Source organism: Amaranthus tricolor, chromosome 7 (assembly GCF_026212465.1).
Source record: "Amaranthus tricolor cultivar Red isolate AtriRed21 chromosome 7, ASM2621246v1, whole genome shotgun sequence".
NCBI lineage: Eukaryota > Viridiplantae > Streptophyta > Magnoliopsida > Caryophyllales > Amaranthaceae > Amaranthus > Amaranthus tricolor.
Genome location: NC_080053.1, coordinates 5,469,088 through 5,492,301, shown reverse-complemented (window position 1 = coordinate 5,492,301; position 23,214 = coordinate 5,469,088). Strand labels below are relative to the sequence as shown.

General features: G+C 30.0%; 2 protein-coding genes across 2 annotated transcripts; both read right to left on the bottom strand.

Moving 5' to 3' along the window:
* Positions 1 to 6,018: 6,018 nt before the first annotated feature.
* LOC130818023 (expansin-A8-like) lies at positions 6,019 to 10,250 on the bottom strand. Its single transcript, XM_057684047.1, has 3 exons — positions 9,946 to 10,250; positions 8,950 to 9,262; positions 6,019 to 6,639 (listed from the first exon to the last, which is right to left on the bottom strand). Exons 1-3 carry the CDS (start codon positions 10,067 to 10,069, stop codon positions 6,336 to 6,338), a joined length of 741 nt encoding a protein of 246 aa, XP_057540030.1. The 5' UTR covers positions 10,070 to 10,250; the 3' UTR covers positions 6,019 to 6,335.
* A 697-nt stretch (positions 10,251 to 10,947) lies between these two features.
* On the bottom strand, positions 10,948 to 11,475 carry LOC130818420 (uncharacterized mitochondrial protein AtMg00810-like). Its single transcript, XM_057684591.1, has one exon. The coding sequence runs from the start codon at positions 11,473 to 11,475 to the stop codon at positions 10,948 to 10,950; it is 528 nt and encodes a 175-aa protein (XP_057540574.1).
* Positions 11,476 to 23,214: the final 11,739 nt, after the last annotated feature.

The window sequence follows — 23,214 nt, the reverse complement described above, 5'->3', positions numbered from 1 at the left end:
TATTTATTATTGATTCAAAGAAGAAACATTACATTGTCCCAACTTAACACTATATTTAAATAACAAATAAGAATAGAAAACATATATAGGAAGGTATATGTACCAGAACTTGGCGCATGGTTCCAATGTCCTAAAATGTGGAAAAATCTGTCATTAGAATGGTTTTGCAAACTCTTGAGACCTTCTTAGGAGAGAAAACCCCTTCTTGCTTCCCAAGCAGGGGGAAAAGGCTGATGACGATTTTCTCAGAGGACCCACCTCTCTGAGAAAAATACCATGACCTACTAGAGGTCAAGGCAACCAGACCTGAAGACGTCAGGGTTGCTAGGAGTGACAGACCAGTACTGGGGAGAACAAAGACGAAAATAGAGTTGATTGCACCATGGGAAGACTATAACTGTAATGATAACGTGCCTAATGGCAATTGTAGTCACGTGAGAAAAGTGTTTATACATGTATATGGCAAGGCACAACTACCTACCTTGTACTGTACTACTGCATTCAACATTAAACGACAAAAAGACAGTTGCAAAGTAAGAACCAACCAATCATGAGCTCCACATAAATTACGTAAAACATTCTACTGGTCCCCACACCTTTTGATGATTCCAAAAAAGATTCTCACAAGGTATTATCATCTGATACAATATTAGGGTTTTGGATCTTTCTAAGCCCACTACTATAAATACACAGTGTTATGTACTACCAAAGGTACGTAAACTCTTAATATTCAAGCATTCTAAGCATTCATACTCTCTAAGATCTCATATGCATAAAACAGCTCTAATACTTCTTCTTTAGAGTGAAAGGCTACTGTGCACTCTAAGAGAAAGGTTAGGCAATTTTTTTAAATACTTACTGACTTTATCATTGGAGGAGGTCCCTTGGAGCACTCTTCTTCGGCCCTCATTTGTTTACTATGCAGGTTCGAATTCAAGACGTTCTAGATAATAACCCAAAACCTTATACGCAGTTCATAAACTATTATGGACTTAAAAGACACTCTTGACATCACTGTTAAGATTGTTGATTGTTCAGTTTTCATCAGAATTAGAAGGGAAAGGGAAAGGATGGAAGGAAAAGAATAAGAAGGGAGAGTTCACCTTGTTTGTTTGGAAAGGAAGGAAAGGGAAAGAAAAATGAGTGTTTTTGCTCCTAATCTTTCCACATTAAAAAGAGATTGTATTCTTAATAAAATTTGTCAATGTTTTTCCTCAAACACCCCCCTCCCAAATCTCTCTCCTTCCCTTTTGTCATCCAAACCAAAGATAAACACAGTGTACAAGTATAAAAAGCAAGTCTTTATATTTGAGTCAACTCAAGACTTGAAACTACCTTAAAAGTTATTTGTTATATGCAAAGTAGTTATTCATGTTATATAAGTCATGAAGTATGAAATGGAGATATTCATAATACATTCAAGGTATAGGACACTTCAAGTATCCCGCACAAGACAGAGCTCGGGTGGGAGGTTTTTCTTTTTCTTAAAAGATACGGACAAATCATACTCGTTTCCCTAAGAAGGGAAGGGAGTAAAGAGAGATGCGCGCAATCAAGAAACCTCCCAATTGATACCTGCGTCCAGTAGGAGTCAAACTCTAAAACTTTTGCTTCACATGCAGATGCTCTATCCATTGAGTCACAAGCGCTTTTGGTAATACAAGTATTTTGTAATTTTTTTTTAATTTTACAATTGGACTGACCTATTTAAGTGGTCTGTTCAAGAGACCGCATGAGAACTTGTGTTAATTGTATGATTAATTTTATATTGTCTTATATTTTATAATTTATAATTAATTAATGTCAAAACAAAACACCCAATACCGAAAGATTTTATGAAGAGGATTGATATGGAAGAATCAAATAAAAACGGCATTACATGTTCCTTTAAACATGGTAGGCCCTTAATGTCCAAATCGCAGTAATTAATACATTGATTGAAAGCATTCGTTGCGATTATTTAAAAAAAAAATTCTTAATGAAAATTTTCTTTTGTGAAAAATTTATTTTTTTCAAACTGGTGTATTATATTAGAGGTGTTTAATAAAATTGCTAATTAGATACTTTTAACTTATTATTATGAAACAAATAGATGATTGTGTTGTCAAACCTTTTAATTTTAGAATTTGGTAAATTAACTGATCGGAACAACTTATTATAATGAGTAAACTAGTTTTTGACAAGCTGCTTTAACAGCGCGTTTAAATTTAACTGCTAAATTAATTAATAAAACTAATTAGTTAAATTAGACACTATAATTAGATATCAAAGTACCAAGCATTTGCATGCAAATTGGTGCACATTATATATAGCATATATTAATTTTTAAAACTTTTTTAATGGCATAATTGTTGATACCTGGAGTGGACGGTTAAAATTATATTGAGTGTGAGCTTTTAGAGTAGACTAACGGTCTGTTTGATAGGTGGTAATAAATCGTGGTAATAAGAATGAAAACTAGTGTAATTTTAGTTGAAAATTTTCTTAGCTACCTTGATGGTCATGCTTGACAACCTTCAATCATCTCGTTTTATTTATAAATTCATTCTAATGCATTACCATTTTACCATTGGAAAATGTGGTATTACGTGGTAATGAAAATTTGTAAACAAAAAAATTTTTGATGAAATTTTACACTATAAATCATCCCCATTATCACCATTTAATAATACCATTAGTTAAACAGGCCGTAAAAGTATTAGTTAAGTTTTTGGTCGGGTTGACATTTAAACATGGTATTATATGCTCTAGTCATAGGTTTTATTGATCTCATTCTCATCTACCCTTAATTTTATGTAAAATATTCAGCGTTAGACATGAGGATAATATTGGAAAATGAATTGTCATTCATTTTATGAATTGATGAATATATACAAAATGTAATATCTAGTTTTAGGAAACTAAATAAGTTAGATTATTTTACAAATGTGAATCACATCTGTAGCAGTTCTCACTTTCTAAATATTATACAAAAAGTATGACATTTAAGTATTTTAATAAATTTCGCTACACCATACTTGAACCCAAAAAAAAAAAAAATCCCTCTAACAGGTCAACCGGTACCCACTATAATTTAGTTCCTGGCCCATGACCCGACCCGGTTACGAGTCGGGTCCCCGATCCGAAACTTGTAATCTTTTTAAATAAATGAATCGACATTTAAGATGCGGGTTGGTGGGATCGACGGGTCGGATATTTTTAAACACGCCTACCAAATATGCCTCTATTTTCATAAATAGTATTATCTCTATTATTTAATGTTTTTTTTGTTTGAAATATTTCACCATAAGGAGAGAGAAATTTAATTAATGTTTTTCACACATATTTAGAAGATAAAATATATCTATGTGAAATCTCGTTATATTCATTTTAATGTATATTTTTTTATTATGTATTTTTTATAATTTTTTATTATGTGTATTTAAAGATATTGAGATTTAAAATTTGCATTAAAAAAAGTAAATAAAAAAAACAGAGAGAGTAAGATGTGAAGTAGAAAAGCCAAAAAAGACCACAAACCAATACACTTGCATCAAATCCAATATAAAATTTGGAATAATGGGAAATTTTGAACACAAGTTTAATAACATATATAACAACTAACAATTACATTGACCATTTTACAAATTTTTCACAAATTGAAACACAAATCAACAAAAATAGATTGTATAGCTTTATAATGACTCAATTCTGACTATTCTTGATAATCGGAACATAATTCCTAAAATACTTATGATATTTTATTATTCTACAATTCTACATGTAGTCGGACATGTAGTCAGAAATTTTGACTAAAATTAGTCGGTGTGCAGACGGAATATGCGACTCATTTCTGACTATTTTAGTTAGACAGTAAGTTCTAACTACCTAGATAATCGGTGTCTACTAATTATTTTTATTTTATTAAATAAGTTTAAATTTATTTTATTATTGAATTTCAATTTATTTTTATTGGGAAAAAAGAAAATAAAATATATATTGAAAATAGTCGATTTGCCACCAACTATTTTTCGAGTAAGGCATTGAAAATAGTAGGTTGTTCATCCACTATTTTTCGGTGATAAGGCGTTCGGAAAATATTTCGGTGGGAAACTATTAAACTAACTATTTTTACTGTTCAATTTCCTTTTCCTTCCATTTTAATTAATCGATTAATAGAGGGAAAAGTGTTAGAAAGGACTTAATAAACAAAAAAATTTCAAAAAATACCTAATAAAAAAGGTTTTGTCAAAAAATACGTAATAAAATTTTTTTCTATTCCAAAGAGTACCCGTAAACGTTTTGCTTCAGTTGACCGTCAAATATAACGCTTTTGACTGGTCAAAATCGAAAATTTTTCTTCCTCGTTTTTAATATTTTTTCCAATTCAATTTCCTTACTATCTTCTTCTCTACTTTTTACTCAAAATCGAAATTAAATTGAAAAAGAAATTAAAGATGAGGAAGAAGAATTATTGATTTTGATCAGTCAACCGTTATATTTGACGGTCAATTGAAAAAAAACGTTACTTGGTACTCTTTGGAAAAGAAAAAATTTTGTTAGGTAATTTTTGGAAAAAGATTTTTTATTAGGTACTTTTTAGAAAAAAAAATTATTAGATATTTTTTGACAATTTTTCATTAATAAAGAATATTTAAATTAAAAAATATTTTTTGATTAAAAACAATAAATGAACATTAAATTATAATTTTAATGATAACTAATCAAACTTAATTTAGATTAATAACTTAGATTATTTTTAAAAACCTCAAAGTTGTTTTATTAGGTAAAATATAAAATTAAACGGCAAAGATAAGGGAGGAGGCGACCGGTTTTATTGGAAGACCGAATTCGCAAACTGGAGAAAAATGGTCACTTTTTCACTTGTTTTGTGTTGCTCTTCAGTCTTCACTACCACATCATGTTGCTCCTCAATCACTTTTCCACTTAGATGTTCATCCAATTGTTGCAATATCTCTTATTTGTGATCGCTTAGTATTTTCCCAAAAACAGCTTTCCAGCGCTTTTTCTTCAACGGCACATGGAGTTATTGTGAATGCCAGCATATTAACGGGGGACACAAGTGCACACACTTCATAAGCCAAGGAGATATATACCATCCCAAAACCATATGGCAATGGGAAGAAGGTCTCTAATAGCTTGTAAAGCGTGCACACCATTTTCAATTTATCGATGTGGGATAACTCATCCCAACATTTCACATTTTTAACGGAAAAGATCAATGGGTTTTTCAATCGATAAATCAATTATTAGTTATTCATACTTATCATGTAAAAAATTATTTATTAACAATAATGTAAAAGTAGCGGTAAAAGTTTTGGTAGATACTGAAAGTGTCCTTTACCTTTTCTTTGTAAATTCGAAATATTAAAAATTTAATTAAGTTAAAAACAATAATGAATATATTTTACTATTTGTGTCAAAAACAGCTAATCAATCTAGTTTTTAAACAATACTTATTCGATAATGTCACATTATGTATTGGGTACAAAACTTAATTCTAAGCTATGGACAAGAATAAAAAAAATGCTACCCCTCGTGTTTTGCCAAACTTAGATGCTACAGTATGGAATATTGTTATAGAATAATGTATATGCATGAGAATACACAATTTACGTGGCTTGGACAATTTGACTTAATCAACAATTGAGAAAAATTAAAATTTTTTTCTCTGTGTGTTCTGTGGAAGTAAACAAAAACATATATCATGATTCATAGATATTTATATATATGTTTTGTAATCTTAGATTAAAACCCTAAAGATATATAAAATCTATAAAAACAACTTCAAATCTTTTTTATTAGTCTATATTTGTTTTGAAATAAAAATAGTCAATAGTCAATGGGGACAAATTAAATAAATTTATTTCAAACCTTGAATTTTTTTTTTATTAGTAAGTATTACAACTCATTTAGACAATTAATTGAGAAGACTTACAACACGAATATTTTTTCTCTCAAACTCCAAACATATGTAAAGTCACGTTCAATAGTATAGTCCTTACAAGAAATTATCTATTGTGAAATAACTTTTAACTTTTTCATATAAACATCAAAAGTAATATATTTCTTTTGGCCATTAAAAACCAAGATAATATCAATTTCTCACATGCAAAATAAATTTTTACATTAAAAAAAAAAAAACTTTTTCTAGCTAGCCAGCTAGGTATATATCTATAAATAACATATCATTACATTTTGTGGGTGATAAATTACACCACAATGAAACTATCAATTACTACTTCCTTTAATTTTCACAACGGAACATATAACATATCTTAAAGATTCAAATCTTCGAGTTAATAAATTTGATAAATAATGTTGATGTGAGTGTTTTAGAATTGAGTACCCTCATAAGATTGGCCAAATTGCCAATTAGAAGGAGCAACGTCATAAGTAGTGATTGTTCTTCCATCACTAGTAGTAACTTGAAAAGATAGGCTTTGGCCATCCAAATAGCTATTACTTTGCCAATTTTGACCCCAATTCCTTGACATGGCTTGCCACCCAGTCTTTGAACCCTTGATTGACACAGCGTGCACGTCGCCCGCACCGCCCACATTTGTGATCAGCACCAAATTGAAGTAGGAATGTCCATTGATCGTAAATCTTACTCCTCCTGATCTCACACATGGTACTCTGCCAAGTTACAAAATTAATCAAGAACACTACTATTAGCTTATACTTCAATAATGGTAGTATGGTACCTTTTTTTTTTTTTATTTATTTTTTTTAAAGAAAGGCGGGCTGAAATAAAATACTAAGGAGAAATGTCTAATAAAATATAATTACGGATTCACTTAAGGACCATTTCAGCCTACAAATTATCACACATTATAGAAAAAAGTCCATTTAACAAGTTTATGGACTACAGAGTTACACTATTTAAAAGATAACTTAAATTTTGGTGAATCAAAAATATTAAAAAAAAATTTTATAAGTAATAAAGATAAGATACAAAATAATGGTACACTTGTGTTAATGTTAACTTATATTGAGATTTATAGGTGATAAAGATAAGACATATAATATTATCATCTTTGATTTAGGGTATAATAAATGTAAATATATTTTTTTTATCTCACGTACTCAATTCATAATAAAAGTATGATTGAGATTGTAACTTTAATTTATATATTATAATTATTGTTTAATGAAAATTAATCCAATAATTTAAGGAGTTATAAGATTGTAACTCGTCATTTTATTCTTAGTAATAATACAACATTTGAGCTAAAAATTGAAAATTGATTACGAAAAATTGATTACGAACACAACGTACCATAAAAATAATGAAAATTTTTTTTTCAAAGAAAAAAATAGTTTTAAGGTTTGATGGAAATGCCTCACCTAACACTTGCTAACTAACTTTTTTTTTTGATAAAGAATATAAATTAAATTCACTTCGATTTGTTGATCCTATTTCCATATGTTAAATGGTTATTTTAAAACATAGGAAGTTTAAAAAAAAATTAAAAAAAAAAAGAAAGAAAGGAAAATGAAAGAAAAAACCACTCACTTTTAAAATAATTATATCTAAAAATTCTGATCTCAAATAAAAAAACTATGATTTTGAATTTTGATTTCGGTGAAACTATAATTAAAAAATGTACTCTGAAGTATTTTGAAAAAGATTCATTGATGAGTTTATAACTCAACGACATTCAAACATATATTTAAAAAAAAAAAATCTAAAGTTTCCTTTTCAAATTCTAATTTATAAAAAAAAAACCAAATGAGAAAATTATAAAAGCCTTTTTGTCTTTTTTATTTGGTTAAGAGAAAATCCTTGAAATAACTTTGTTGTTATTTGAAGAGTTTTTTTAATATTGATTACCAACTTAACTATTTTATTTTTATGATTTATTTTTCTTTTGCTATTTGTTTTTAGCTTTAATTCTATATGTCTTCTCTTGTCTTATTACATACTTTTTCTTCTATGTGCTTTTATTTATAGACTTTCTCAAGTCGAGGATTTTATTGATCACATTTTTCTATAAATATGATTTATCGTATTTTATTTTTTTTGAAATTATGATTATTACTCCGCTTACTATGATTTACAACATCAAAAATGTGGGTCCGTTTTGTTCCCAACAATAATTGACGAGTATTCACGTGCGAGTTTATTTAGAGAATCCAATAATTACACAATATAAGTTGGCCAAAGAGACAAAATGTTGATCCTCTATAATTTATAATTTTTTTATTAATTTTTTTTTAAAGAATTTCTCGTCCTTTATGACTTATATAACGGTTTTTTCATTATTATTTCCTAACATATCTTATTTCCAGATTTTTTTTTATTTGAGATAATTTCCAAGATTTTTTTTATAATTGCAAGTACAAATGTGATTTTATCCTAATTTTTTAGCCAACATACGTAGTGTGATGTTTATAATAAATAAATAAATAAAAAAAAAACAACGAATCCTTTCGTTTATCAATACTTGAACAGTTATAAACTTAATTTATGCTCTGTATAATTAAAAATTTGACGTACGTGCAGCATCATGATATTAAACTTAAACTAGTTAAATAATTTTACAAAGAATAAAAATAGAAAATCAATTTAAATTCTGAATCTTAATTATTAGAATAATACTTCCTCCGTTTCATAATACCCGCTACATTTTTTATTTTTGGCAATTTCATACTACTTGCTACATATCCGTTTTTAGTAATAAAACAATCATTTAAAGTTCTACCTACCCCTATTTTTATCCTACTCTATACCTCTTTAACTTTTATACCTACCATTATTTAATCTTTAACTATTCCCAACAACCTATTTTTTCTTTTTCTTTTTCAATTAACAATAATAAAATACTATACTCTATAAAGTAAACAATCAACTATATTATAGGTCAATCATTTTTCTTAATATGTGTGCCTATGCAATTGTAGCAAGAAATAAGAACGGAGGAAGTATATAAATATATGAAGTACCTTTGGAAGGTGACGGGAACAATTCCGGCACGATATTGGGCAATTTTTAAGAAAGAAGGTTCAGCCAAATCAAAGTGTTGAAGAGGAGGATTACACCATCCACCGTTGTCATTAGACAAAGAAGGGTTTGGAGGGCAAAAATTAGTTGCTGTCACAATAATACTCCCTGGGAGACACCATTTTGGGTCACCATTACATGAAAGCTCGTAACATGAACCACAACTCAATCCGTTATTGAACAAGGCTGTACTTAACGCCGCTGTGCTTGTCCCGTACCCTTCACTGTATAAGTTTCCATATCCACATGCTCCCCCTACATTTCAATCAAAGTTAAAAACAAATTAAACCTATGTGAAATTTAAAATTAATATATATTAAAAAAATTTAATTTTTTAGTCCTGTATAACACTTATTCATGTAAAGCTGCAATATAATTGCTACAATGAAAATATTTTGTATTTTCACTAATAGACACAGGGTGAATTTAAAATAAAATTAAGTGATGTCAATGTTTTAAGTTATATTTCTTAAAAATGTAAACAATAAGTCTCGAATCTGAAATAATGTTATCACAACTAATATCTTAATTAACCAACTTTACCAGTGTTATTATAAACATAGTTAGAATATAACATGTTAAATGCTACTCCCTCCAAACCATTTTAATTATCACATTTCTTTATTTGGCAAAACCATATCAATTGTCACATTTTTATTTTTGTCAATCTTTTTTTTAGCTAAATATTCTTAATGGACCCCACTTACCCAAACTAATTAATTAAATAACCCTTTATTATTTACCCATCACTACTTACCCAACTATCACCTTTTTAATGGACCCCACACTACCCGTAATAACCGTGCCCAAGTAAATGGGATAATTAAAATGATTTGGAGGGAGTATTAGTTAACAACATTGAATAAGGTTACATCTGCCCTTGAATACACGCATAAGACTTTGTGATCGAATTCATGATATAGAAATGATATACATACCCATAGTGCCGGAGGCATCACCTCCACCATAAAAAGTAGCATGACCAAAATCAGCAAATGCTTCATAAAGGGAAAGATTGATGACTATAAAAGGTAGAAGTAATGCTGCTAATAAAGTTGCCATTGTTGTTAATAGTTAAATAATTAAGTTGTATTAATGAAACAAAGAAGGGGTTTAGAGTGATGATAATTTCTAGTAATAAAAGTTAAGGCATATGATGAAGTGGTATATATAGAAAAAGGTAGGGCCAAGTATGACACCAAAGTTGTCTGGAAATGATATCGACTATCCAAGCTTGCAATACCTTAGAATGACTAATAAAATACATAATACATTACATACTACATATTGATACAATCAACAGACAACATTGGTTAATGTTTTGGTAGGAGCAATATCAATTAAGGATTTTCAAGTAATTAAATGAAACCACGTGGTAGGACTTCTCAATTGTGCAACTATTTGGTCCCATCTTCACATGTGTTTGTTAATCATCCCTAAATCTTCATTATTATTGTATAGTAGATTTCTTTGATTTTTTTCTTTTTTCATAATAATCTTATGTAATTTTTGAAGAGGAATTGAGGATTTGAAGGATGGGACTACATAGCTTAATCAAATTTTTATTTGATATAAAGCATGCTGTAGGGAAACTAAAAACCCTTAGTCTTGTATTACTCACAAGTAAGGTATATATACAAGTTAGAATAAAACCCTAATACATAAAGCCCATTATTATTATATACAATAGGCCCAAATACCCAAAAATCCCTAACCCCCCCCGCCCCCCTCCCCTCTCAAGTTGGAGCATGCAGATCACAAATGCCCAACTTGCGAAGAAGAAAAGAGAATTGAGCTTGCCTCAAAGCCTTAGTGAAAATATCAGCTAGTTGTGTAGTAAAATAACCATGAGAAGGGTTAATGGTACCATCTTGAATGGACTCTCACACAAAGTGACAAACAATTTCAATATGTTAGGTGCGTTCATGAAACACATGATTTCAAGCAATGTAGAGAGCAGACTGACTATCACAAAACAAAGACATCACTTTTGGGTGATGCATCCCCAAACTTCTATGAAAACCTTTGAGCCACTTAAGTTCACAAGTCACAGCAACCATGAACCTATACTTTGCTTCAGTTGACGATCTAGAAACAATAACTTGCTTTTTGGTTTTCCACGAACTAGGAGAATGTCCAAGAAAAACTAGCCAACCTGATAATGAGCGACGAGTAAGAGGACAACTAGCCCAATCTGAATCACACCATCCACTTAAAGATAGATCACAATCGGAATGAAGAATAATGCCTTGACTAGGACATCCTTTAAGATATCGAATTACTCGAATAGCAGCATTCCAATTATCATGACGTGGAGCACCAAGAAATTGAGAAAGGATGTGTACAGAATAAGCCAAATCAGGTCTAGTAAAAGACAAATAGATGAGTCTACCAACTAACCAACGATATTGCTCAACATTATCAAGAAGAGGACTAGTAGAAGTTGCCAACTTATGATTTTTCTCCATATGAAAAGAATGGGTTTCGAGCATAGATTACCCAATTTAGCAATGATATCAAGGGCATACTTCCTTTAACACAAATAAATACCCTCTGAATTTCTAGAAACTCTAATACCCAGAAAATATTTAATTACATCAAGATCCTTCATATGAAAGTATGAACATAAATACTGTTTAAAAGTAGTAAGAGCATCAGAATCATTCCCAGAGATTATTAAATCATATACATAAATAAGAATATTAAGTTGAATACGACCGTTCTGATAAGTGAAAAGAGAATAATCTAAATAAGATTGCCGAAAACCATAATTTCGAAGAGAAGTAGCCAACTTAGTAAACCAACATCTGGGTGCTTGTTTAAAGCCATAAAGAGATTTATGCAACCGACATTCCTTACCAAGCTGAGCACCGTGAAAATCAGGTGACATTTCCATATACATTTATTCTTTAGACAAATCTCCATGCAGAAAAGCATTGTGGACATCCATTTGGTGCAACTCCCAATTTTTAGTTGCAGCTACAACTAGAAAAACACGAACTGTAGTCATCTTCGCTACTGGAGCAAAGGTATTTGAGTAATCAATCCCTTCAACCTGGTGATTCCCAAATACAACCAATTAAGCCTTAAGCCGCTCCACACTACCGTCTGAGTTGTATTTAATTTATAGACCCATCGACTACCAAGAGCTTTCTGTTCGGGAGGAAGATCTATCACACGCTAAGTATCATTGTTTTCTAATGCTTGAATTTCATTTTGCATAACTTCTTGCCAACCGGGGTCTTTCATGGTTGCCTTAAAGGATTGAAGTTTTGAGGCAGCGGTAATAACTACAAGAAAATTTCGGTGCCCCAAAGAGAATCTATTACAATTAACAAAATGTGCTATAGGATAGGAAAAATACCCGAGGTCTGGGACGAAGTAGATGACGGAGGAAAGAAAGATGGACTGACTTTTTGAATTGTATTAGTAACAAACCCAAGAAACTTTGTAGATGGATATCTTATACGCTTGTCTTTCCCTCTTTGATCATCATCGAGAGCAGTAGGAGTGGTCACAGCCTCCTCCCTCAAGGAACTATTAGACCCAATACTTGAGGCCACATTATTACTAGGATCATTGGCCGCAAACTCATTACCACTAATCTCTTGGCTAAAAATGCTTGTAGGCTGAACTTTTTCGTTGCTCGTAGACACTATCTTCTCGCTACTTGTGGGATTAGTAGTAACAACCATCTCATGAACAACCCCTCCATCAATAATAATCGGCATTCCTACTTGCATCAAGACCAAGGAGGTCATCAAAAGAATTATCAATATAATCAAAATTAGGTGCAACAATATTCTTTGTTGAGGATGAGGTGGAAGGAGTATTATGACCAAAAGGAAACTCGGTTCCATAAAACTTCACATCCCTATATACAAAGTATTCACCTATTTCAAGATCATATAGTTTCCACCCTTTCTTGCCCTGCGGATATCCAACAAATCTTCATTTTCTACTCTGACTCATAAATTTGTCCCTCTTGGATTTGATATTATATGCATAGCACAAACACCCTAAGACATGAAGTATATCATAGGAAGGGGGAGTATTAAATAAAACTTCATAAGGACTTTAATTGTCAAGCAAAGGAGATGGTGTGCGAGTAATTATATAACTAGCGGCCAAGACACAATCCCCCCAATAAGATAAAAGCAAATTAGCCTGAAATCGTAAAGCCCGAGCTACATTCAAAATATGACGATGTTTACGTTCAATCCGTCCATTTTGTTGAGGTGTATCAATATAAGAAGTTTGAAACAAAATTCCATTATGCTGAAAATAATCTCGCATACAATTGAACTCTGTGCCATTATCACTTCACACCACTTAAACTTTCGCATCAAATTGTCGCTCAATCATGGAAAAAAAGAACTAAACATCTTATAAACCTCGGTTTATTCAAATAAGAGATATGCCCACACTGCTCTAGAATTATCATCAACCAAAGTAAGAAAATAAGTAGCACCATAAGAGGGAGTATGATACTTCCCCCATAAATCACAATGTATAATTTCAAAACATTTACTTTGTCGCTTTGTTGTCACTAATAGGAAACTTATCTCTTGTTTGTTTTGCTTGATGACATATATCACAAGCTTTGCTAGAAAAACTACAAGATTTAACCAAAAAATGAAGTGACCTCATTGCTTTATATGAAGGATGGACAAGACGTTGATGCCACAAATCAGAAGAAGAGACCTCATCGATATTCAATGCAACAATCCTGGAAAAGTCATGAAAATAGTACAGTCTATCTCTCCGTTCACTCACTCCAATCAAAGTCCTCAAGAATAGATCTTGTATAACACAAAATGTTTTAGAGAAAAGCAAAACACAACTCATATCATTAGTCAATTTGGTAAAAGAAATCAAATTGCATTGTAGATCAAGGACATAGAATACATTTCGTAGAACAATATCGGAACTCAGTTTCACATCACGCTTCATGGTGGAGACAACATGCTTACCATCTGGTAGCCCAATCGGACACTTAGTAATAGTATAAATATTTGCTCAACAAATCAAAATTACCAGTAACATGATGGGAAGCACCCGCATCAATAAGCCAACAAGATGTACTACCATTCAAACGATTGCGAAAATCGCTTGTTCACGAGTGACCAAGCCAATCAAGAAATTGTTGTCATTGTACTTTCAGTACTCCAGGCAGAAAGTCATTAAAATGTTGACCATAAGCAGCTTCGTCATTGTGAGGACGTGATATCGAAGCTATGACATGAGATACTTGTGTTTCACGTAAAAAATGTATTGCCATCATAAGAGAAAAGGAGAGACAAATTACCTTGAACTTGTCGAATAAAAACCAATCGGCTAACACATCAATTATACCAAATGAATTACACTTACACTCAAAAAAATTAATTACACTTACAAAAGAATTAAACCAATCAAGCGGCCATAACACCGATTCCCAAAACGAGAAACGAATATCAGAATACTATGAATTGCAGATAAAATAAAAATACGCAATACCATGAATTGTAATTGCACTGAATGGGAGTCAAACAAACCTAAATGAAATTACCAAAAGCAATTATATGAAAACCACCACAATTCACTTCGTCCACTGCTGCAATGAAAGCAATCGATTGTTTTTCTTTTTTTTTTTAAAAGAAATCAGATGATTAGAAAAGGGAGGAAGAAGATTAACTAAGCCTGATACTATGTAGCAAATTAAAAACTCTTAGTCTTGTATTACTCACAAGCAAGGTATATATACAAGTTAGAATATAACCTTGAACATAAAGTCCACTATTGTTTATATACAATAGGCCCGAATACATAATAATCCCTAACACATGCTTTAAATAATTCTTAATTCATATTAATATTGAAGCTAAGCGTAAAATAGAATGAAAGTAAAATAATAAAGCAAATTGTTAATAACCCGCAACAAATTTTCACAATAAAACATTTGACTCTTACTATATCTTTATTAGATATATTTTCAAACAAATCTCGCTCCCTATAAGTGACTAGTTTATTATTTAGAAATTCATCAGTCATGATATTATGAAGTTTGTTCTTAATGTATGTCATTGTAAATATATCCTTTCCATCGACGTCATCGACACTCTAAGAGTCAGCACTAATTTCAAAAGAAGATAGACCTTTTCATGTTGTTAATTCTTCTTTAACTCAACAAGGGTCATAAAAAGCTGGTTTAGATTTTTCAAAATGAAAAATCGATCATCATTTTGAACGTCATAAATTAAATTCTAAAGTTGGTACTTAAAGTAGATCAAACATTAGTTGAAAACTCATTAGGGATGAAAGTGAGCAGCTTTGAGCAACTTCTTTGAATCAAAATCAGCACATATATTTTTTGGGTAAAAGTATGACATAAAAATAAGCAATTCCTTATTACCAATCTCATCAAATGGATCATCTATTTCCAACAATATTTGACCAATAAGGCTGAAAGACTTTCTCTTCAAAATGGTGGTCATTAGTCTTTTGAACTTGTCAACATCTATATCTTACCAAATGAACAAAGATGGTATCCATTATAGGAATACCAATGTTATTTGTAGTGTAAAGTGAAGTATCCTTCTCCAATATTTTAATATATTGATAAAAAATAGTTATATACTAATTAAAATATTGATAGACAAATTACAAATGCAAAAATTTAATAGAACGCAATTTAAATTTTTAAGGGCGCATAATTTAATTTTTGCTCAAGGCTTTTGTAAAATAGTTTGGGCTAGCTTAATTGAAGACATCTCACGGTGAGACGACCTCAATAAAGAATTAGTATTTTAATAATACTTATATGTTCTATACTTATCTTTCTCTGACTTCATTTTAAAATTTTATATTTTTTGTAGTCTCCACATGTTTTCACTAACTTTACAAAAATATTTTTTTATTAGTTGTGGTCCTTATAATTTTTTCACTAATTTTCTTTTAATATTTTTTAATGTTTATGATCCTCAATTTTCTTCTATCAAACTTATTGTTTATTGTTTAATAAAATAATATATCCATTATCTAAATAATTTAATTTTTATCAAATCTCGTGAAAATTCCTTATAAGAATTTCAATAAGAAACAAAGAGAATATTAAATTGTGTGTGATACTTCCTCCATCCTGAAATACTTGCTACACATCGATTATAGGCACTATTTATCACTTAAACTTATTTTATATATTACGACTAACGTGTAATTAAAAATATAGTCAAGTAGGGTCTTGTTTGAATCTCTAATCAGATACTTTCATAAGATTAACTTTTTATAATTTTTAGATATGTATAATTCAATATATAAATAAAGAAAATAACATATTAGATTCCGTGTAAAGTCAAATATATAAATTATAATGGACGAAGGAAGTAAAATACTTTTGTTCCAAATTAGTTGCAACATTAGAAAAATGATACTATTTATTCATTACTAATATGATTAGTTTCTAATCTATAGTTTAAAACACAAGTGAGATATTGTTTGATTTATCTCATTGCAAAGATTATTAATATTAAATTTTTATTATTTTTTATTATGCATAATTAGAGATATTAAAAATTAAATTAGTATATAAAATTGCTTGAAAAAGCAAATGTTGAAAGTAAATTAAGAAAAAAAAAAATATTTGTCCTAATGTGAGATGAAATGATAACATGACTTGAAATCGTTGCACACGACACAACACAGTGTTATGAATCACGTGCTTCCTTAGTTTACGTCGCATCAGATTTGACGTCTCAATTCTTTCAATTTGACTTGCCAGCTTTACATATTTCATTTTTTTTAGTTTTTACTATTTTTAATTGTCTTTTTCTTTTTTTATAGGCAGTTTACTTTGATGGTCCTTTTTTTTCATTTTAAAACATATACTATTTTCTTTAACGTTCTTTTCATTTAGAATATTTTATTTTAAGGAAAGAGAAATTTAATTAATATTTTTAAAATATATTTAGAAGATAAAATATATCAATGTGAGATCTTGTTACATTCGTCTTAATATATACTTTTTTATTATGTATTTTTAATAATTTTTTATTATGTGTATTTAGAGATATTGATGTTTAAAAATTTTATTAAAAACTGTGCAAAAATTAATGGGAAGAGCAAAAAAAACGGAGGAAATATTTTCTTACCAAACTATTCTCATGAATTACTTTTAGAGAAATTCCACATGATAGTATCGAACTTTCATGAAACGTGAGAGGTGGCACTTTTGTAAGATTTTTCCACATTCTAGCATCCAGTTTATGCACTATTTAACTGCCGTAGCATTTTTCGTTAAATTCTTGTCAATTTTCGTTCAAATCACCATTTTCACGTTTCTACCCTTATTAAGTGTTGGTTGTTGTCTTTATAATTTGTCCTAAATTATTTTTATGCTCTCAGATATTGTATTAATTTAATTTTCATAACGTTTAATTCTCCTTTTGTCATTTTGAATGAAAACAAAATTGTTACAACATTTGAGAGCGTTGATGAATTAAACGGTGAATTAAATTTCAAAATGATGAATTAAACATTTGAGAGCATAAAAAGGGTTTAGGGCAAATTATAAAGACAACAACCAACACTTAATAAGGGTAGAAACGTTAAAATGGTGAATTAAACGGAAATTGACAAGAATTTAACAGAAAATGCTACGATTGTTAGATAGTGCATAAATTGTAGGCTACCATGTGGAAAAATGTTACAAAAGTGCTACCACTGGCGTTTCATGAAAATACGATGCTACCATGTGGAATTCCCTTACTTTTAATTACCAAAATGCCTAAATCTTATAACCAAGGTTGTCAGGATCGGAGTTCTACGTAAGATCGAAATCAACCAGTGGGATCGGATCATAGGATTGGTTCGTATGATCAGAAGATCCTACAAATTTGCAGAAATAACAAGTTTTATTATGTTTATATTTATGTTTATTGTTTGATTATTTCCATAGAAAATAGCATTAAAAACCCATACTTTTTTTTAAGATTTTGCTTCAATTTTAAAAGGACAAAAATGCATATCTTACTTTTTTAATGTCGTGTTTATTCTATGTCATTAATAAAATGTAATATATATATATATATGATAGACACTACACATGATATATTTAAAGCATATACGCACAAGGATATAATAATAAACATAGTAAGCAAAACAGAACAAAGATACTAACGTAAAAGATTAATTAGTAGTTTTAAACTAATGATCCTAGCGATCCTGTAACCGATTCGAAATTTTCAATTAATTATCCGATTAATTTTCGATAAATTCTTAATTCATAATCCTTAACTCCAATTAATTTAGTCATCATAATTTTATTTCCTCAAGATTTAATTCCCTTATCCTATTCGATAATCCCTTAAAATTTCAATACGTGTCCGATTTCTTTAAATTATTTCGAACTAGATATTTTAAACTTCTAAAATATTCTTTTTGAGCCAAAAAGTTTTAATTACTAATTTATATACTACAAAATTTTCAAAATTATTTAAGTAACTTACAGTTTACTAAAGCTTTACGTTTTAGATGCTTAATTCCTAATTAATTTTGTTAACAATTATTTTAACGACTTTAACACTTTCACTTAAACTATTTTATAACTAGTATAGTTATAATACTACATGTAGTTACACTTTTAAGCTTGTTTTTACACCTAAACTATTCTTAACTACCTAAAACTAATAAGTCAAAACCTATCCAATATTTTAATCTTGTTTACTTATGAAAGTAAACCAAATTGGACAAAAAAATCCTAAGACCATACCCTCCTTACCTTGGAGGTTATTCTAGCAAAATAGGCCATGTTTACTTGATTTTTTTTTTTTTATCAAAATATCTCAACAATAATACCTTAAATTAGCCTATTTAAGTACATAGTCAATCTTGCAAAAGTGGGAAGAAAAATCAACCTATGTTTCCCTCTTGTAAGACGTGGGGTTTGTCCTAAATTCACTTTATAAAATCATATACTTTTACCCTAAAATTAATTAGTTGAAGAAAATTAAGAAGAAGAAGCATAGTTGGGTATAATTTTAAGTACTTGAAGATCATCATTTTGGTGTATTGGGCTTAGAGCATTGGAGCTTGGAGGATCACACTATCCATTTTCCTAAAGTATTAATTCTTAGCGATAATTAGTGATGGCCACGGTTTGGGTTGGGCCGGTTCCGTTCCGGTTCCATCCGGTTTTGGTTCCACCCGGTTCCGAATCCATGTGGAACCCGATTCGAACGTTTCGGTTCCGGTTCCGGTTCCGGGCGGTGCCTTGGCGGTTCATGAGGCGGTTCCGGCAGTTCCAACTCGCAGGTCGGGCGGGTCGGACCATTGCTTCCATTCTTATTTTTCCTTTAAATGTAATATAAAAATACTATAATAATGCGGACGTATCTTTGATGATTACTTGATTATTAGCTAATTTCATTGCTTGTCATCATTATTAAAATATTTACTAAAAAGAATGAAAAAAATAAATTAATACGAAACAATAAAGATGACTAATAAAAAAAGAGGGAGAAAATGGACTTGAACCTAGTACCCGAAGGAATACTAAGCTGCCTACGTATCCCGAAGGAATCAACGCCCATGTAGTTCTTTTTTATACCTTTTATTTGTAGTTGTTGAATGTTGATTGATCATTGTTCGATTGATCCTATTCTTCTTCGTCTTCGTCATCATCATCTTGTTGGTTAGATGCTTCCGCTGACTCTCCTCCTGACGATGATGCAGATGTATTCATCATCATCGCCTTGATCATCATTGTTCTTGAGTCCTTGTTTTCGGAGCTCCGCTTGATCTCAATCTTTCCTACAAACACATATTTTAATAGTATGTGGAGTAAGACGAGATCTCTTTTTGTCTAGAACTCTTCTACCTGCGCTAAAACCAGACTCCGACGCAATCATAGAAGCAGGATTTGCAAGGATATCCTTTGCAATTCCCGATAATATGGGAAATTTTATGGATTTTTCTTTCCAACATTTTAAAATATTATAGCTACCTTTATCAATTTCAAAGTGATGTTTAAGATAATTATTTAATTTCAAATATAAAGTGGAGGGTGAGGAAGAAGATGGTCCTACAAAACTATCATCTTAGCTTATTATGTTAGCTATTACAGGATTATAATAAGTGGGACGTGCCGAGACGCTAGCACGCTTAGACGTATCGCGACTTGGATTATATACACTAGCATAGTAATCATAAAGTTCTGCTAAAAGTTTTTTACAATTTCCAACATAATTATGTACAGCACTAGGCGGGCGATCTAATGATTGGTATTAAAATTCAATTACTTTAGTAAGGATTTCCGTCTTAAAACATGGGTCAAAAATTGTCGCAATTCCATAAATAAAAGGAAAATTACTAAAATAAGTCTTCCACTTGTCCATCATATCTGCAAGAATCGGCTTTAAATATATGTTAGTATCATCATGCGAATGTTTAAGAAGATGATAAAAAATAGTAATACATTCACTTATTACAAAGTGGACGTTTGGTTCGTAAACATATGAAAAAATCTTAGTTGCGTGGACATATGCTTCTAATATTTTCTGTACGCCTATAGCTAGTTCCCATGTTTCATCACTTATATAACTATCTGTACACTCACTATATAGTTGTGTTATAACTGGACGATAAGCAATAGCTTTTTTTAATAAATCATGGGTTGAGCCCCGAGGAGTATCTAATGACCAATACACTTTTTTTAGTTGATAATGGTCACATAATTGCTTATATCTTCTCTTTACCTATCCAACACTAAGCCACATCACTATGTCTCTAATGGGATCTAATAAATCACTTAGTTGTCTAATACATGTTTGGCAAGATAAGTTAACTATATGAGCACAACAACATACGTGTAATAATCTACCAAAAAGGATAATACTAAAGGCAGGTTTGTTATACAAATTTTCGATGCATTTAATGTTGTCAGTTGCATTATAGGTATAACAACAAAATATCTTATCTAACAAGTTCCAGTCTTTACATATCTCTATTAATATGTATTTTATGTTTTCACCCGTATGTCTTTCGAGCATTACCTCAAAAGCAATTATTTTTTTTTGAATAATCTAATTTTGATCTATCCAATGTGCTGTTACACACATATAAGGTTCTAAATGTGGGGGAGCAGACCAAATATAAGTTGTTATGCTAACCCTATAATTAAAAGATTTAAACAAATATTCTAATCCATAGCGCTTTGATTCATATAATTTTATTGTGTGTCGTTTAAGAGTGTTCCTAGGAATTACTCTATATTGTGGTTGCAAAGTTTTTCTAGTGTAATACTCGTATGCCCTACTTTCACCATGGTTAAATAGAAATTCATCACAAATTACATATTTAGAAAATTCATCAATCATATCATTACGATTATATTTAGAAAATTCTGGATAATTTGGTTCAAAAATTATAATTACTAATCGAAGGTGTTGTTGATACCGACGGAGTTGAAGTGGCCTTTCTTTTGGAGCTAAAACCTCCAATTTTGCCATAACTTTTTTAGAGGCTTTTTTCAAAAAAGAAGACATGATAATATTGAAATAATAATGAAATTAAGAAATAAATATATAATTAAAAGACTAATTATGTAATTAAGAAATAATCAAAAGACTAATTATGTAATTAAGAGAATAATTGCGTAATTAAGTAATTAAGTAGAGTGAGTAGGAGAAGAGATGAGTTGTGAATGAAAATGATTAAAAGTGTGGTGTATTTATACAAAAAATCCCAATGGCTAGTTAACGGCCGGTTACAAATAATTGCTAGGCCGGGTGAACCGCCCGGTTACAAGGAACTGTTGGGCCGGGTGAATCGGTTTCCGGTTCCGGGGCGGTTCCTTGGAACCGGTGGTCCGGGTGAACCGCCGGTGGTTCTTTGGTCCGGTTCAAGCAGTTTTTTCCGGCGATTTCACGGTTTCGCGGTTCGGGCCAGTTCGAAACCTGTCGCGAACGGTTCCGGTTATGGGACGGTTTCAATCGGTTCGAAACCGGTTCGATTTCGGGTAACCCGTTTCGTGGCCATCACTAGTGATAATATAGTATAATTTCTTACACTAATTTTATGTGAAATTTTACATTATATTTAATTTACAATGTGCAAAGTATGAAATATATAGGGCATGATTAATTAAGGAAATTGGTTGATGAATTTATGATTATGTTTATACTAAGTATGTTATGCTGAATGTTGTTAGTATGTTGTTTAATAAATTTTGAACATATTAGAAAGTTGGGTGGATTATTATGCTCTAACTAAAATTAAGTTTTACTTATGTATAAATTTGTGTTAGTATGTTTATGGGTTATATGCTATATTAGGAATGTTATTATAATTAAGTATGTTTATGCTAGAATTTATTTTTAATATGTTTATGTTAGTTTTAAATAATGTTAATAAGTTGTGAGTAGTTTTTATGAACATGTTATATTTAACTAGGATAATATTGAAAAGATGTTATTAGAATTTATTTGATATTTAAGATATCCTTAATGTTTTTCAAGTTATTGTGTAGAAGTTTTTATTTTTTTTAGTGATTATGTTAATTATTTAAACTTAGGATATACTACAATAAAATAAATTAAGTTGTTTAGAAGTGGAAAATACTCCAAAAGTAACCTAGGCCATTTGACCATATTAGTTTATATATAATAAAAAAATTAATTAAATAATATAAGTTACTAAGTATCCATAATAAGATTAAAATATATTTGTGAATAACTTTTAATAAGTATGTCAAGTGTTTCCTTGAATATATGAGGAATTATAATAAAGATAACTTTTATGATATTAAATAAACTAGTCATACAAAATAATTTTTTTAGTTTACTATTTGAGCAAAAATTTATGTACAAAGATGTAAAAGTATTTTTAGAAATTTGTCTCTTAAATTATGAGTGAAATATTGATTTATATGAAAATATCAAAAAATAAAGTTTTACCCGTTTTATATCTAAAACATTGATTTTCATGAAAATTATAAAATTTACTTAAAATAATGATTTTTGTGAAGGTATAAAGTTTTACTTGCTTTACAACTAAAAATATTGAATTTTAGTAAAATTACAAGGTTTACTTGAAATATTGATTTTTGTGAAAAATTTGTAAGTGTCACTCTGCTTTAATAACTAGAGATATTAATTATTGAGAAGTTAGAAGTTTTATGATTATTTGCTAAAATATTATTCTTTTAGTAAACTTAATAAAGTTACTTGTTT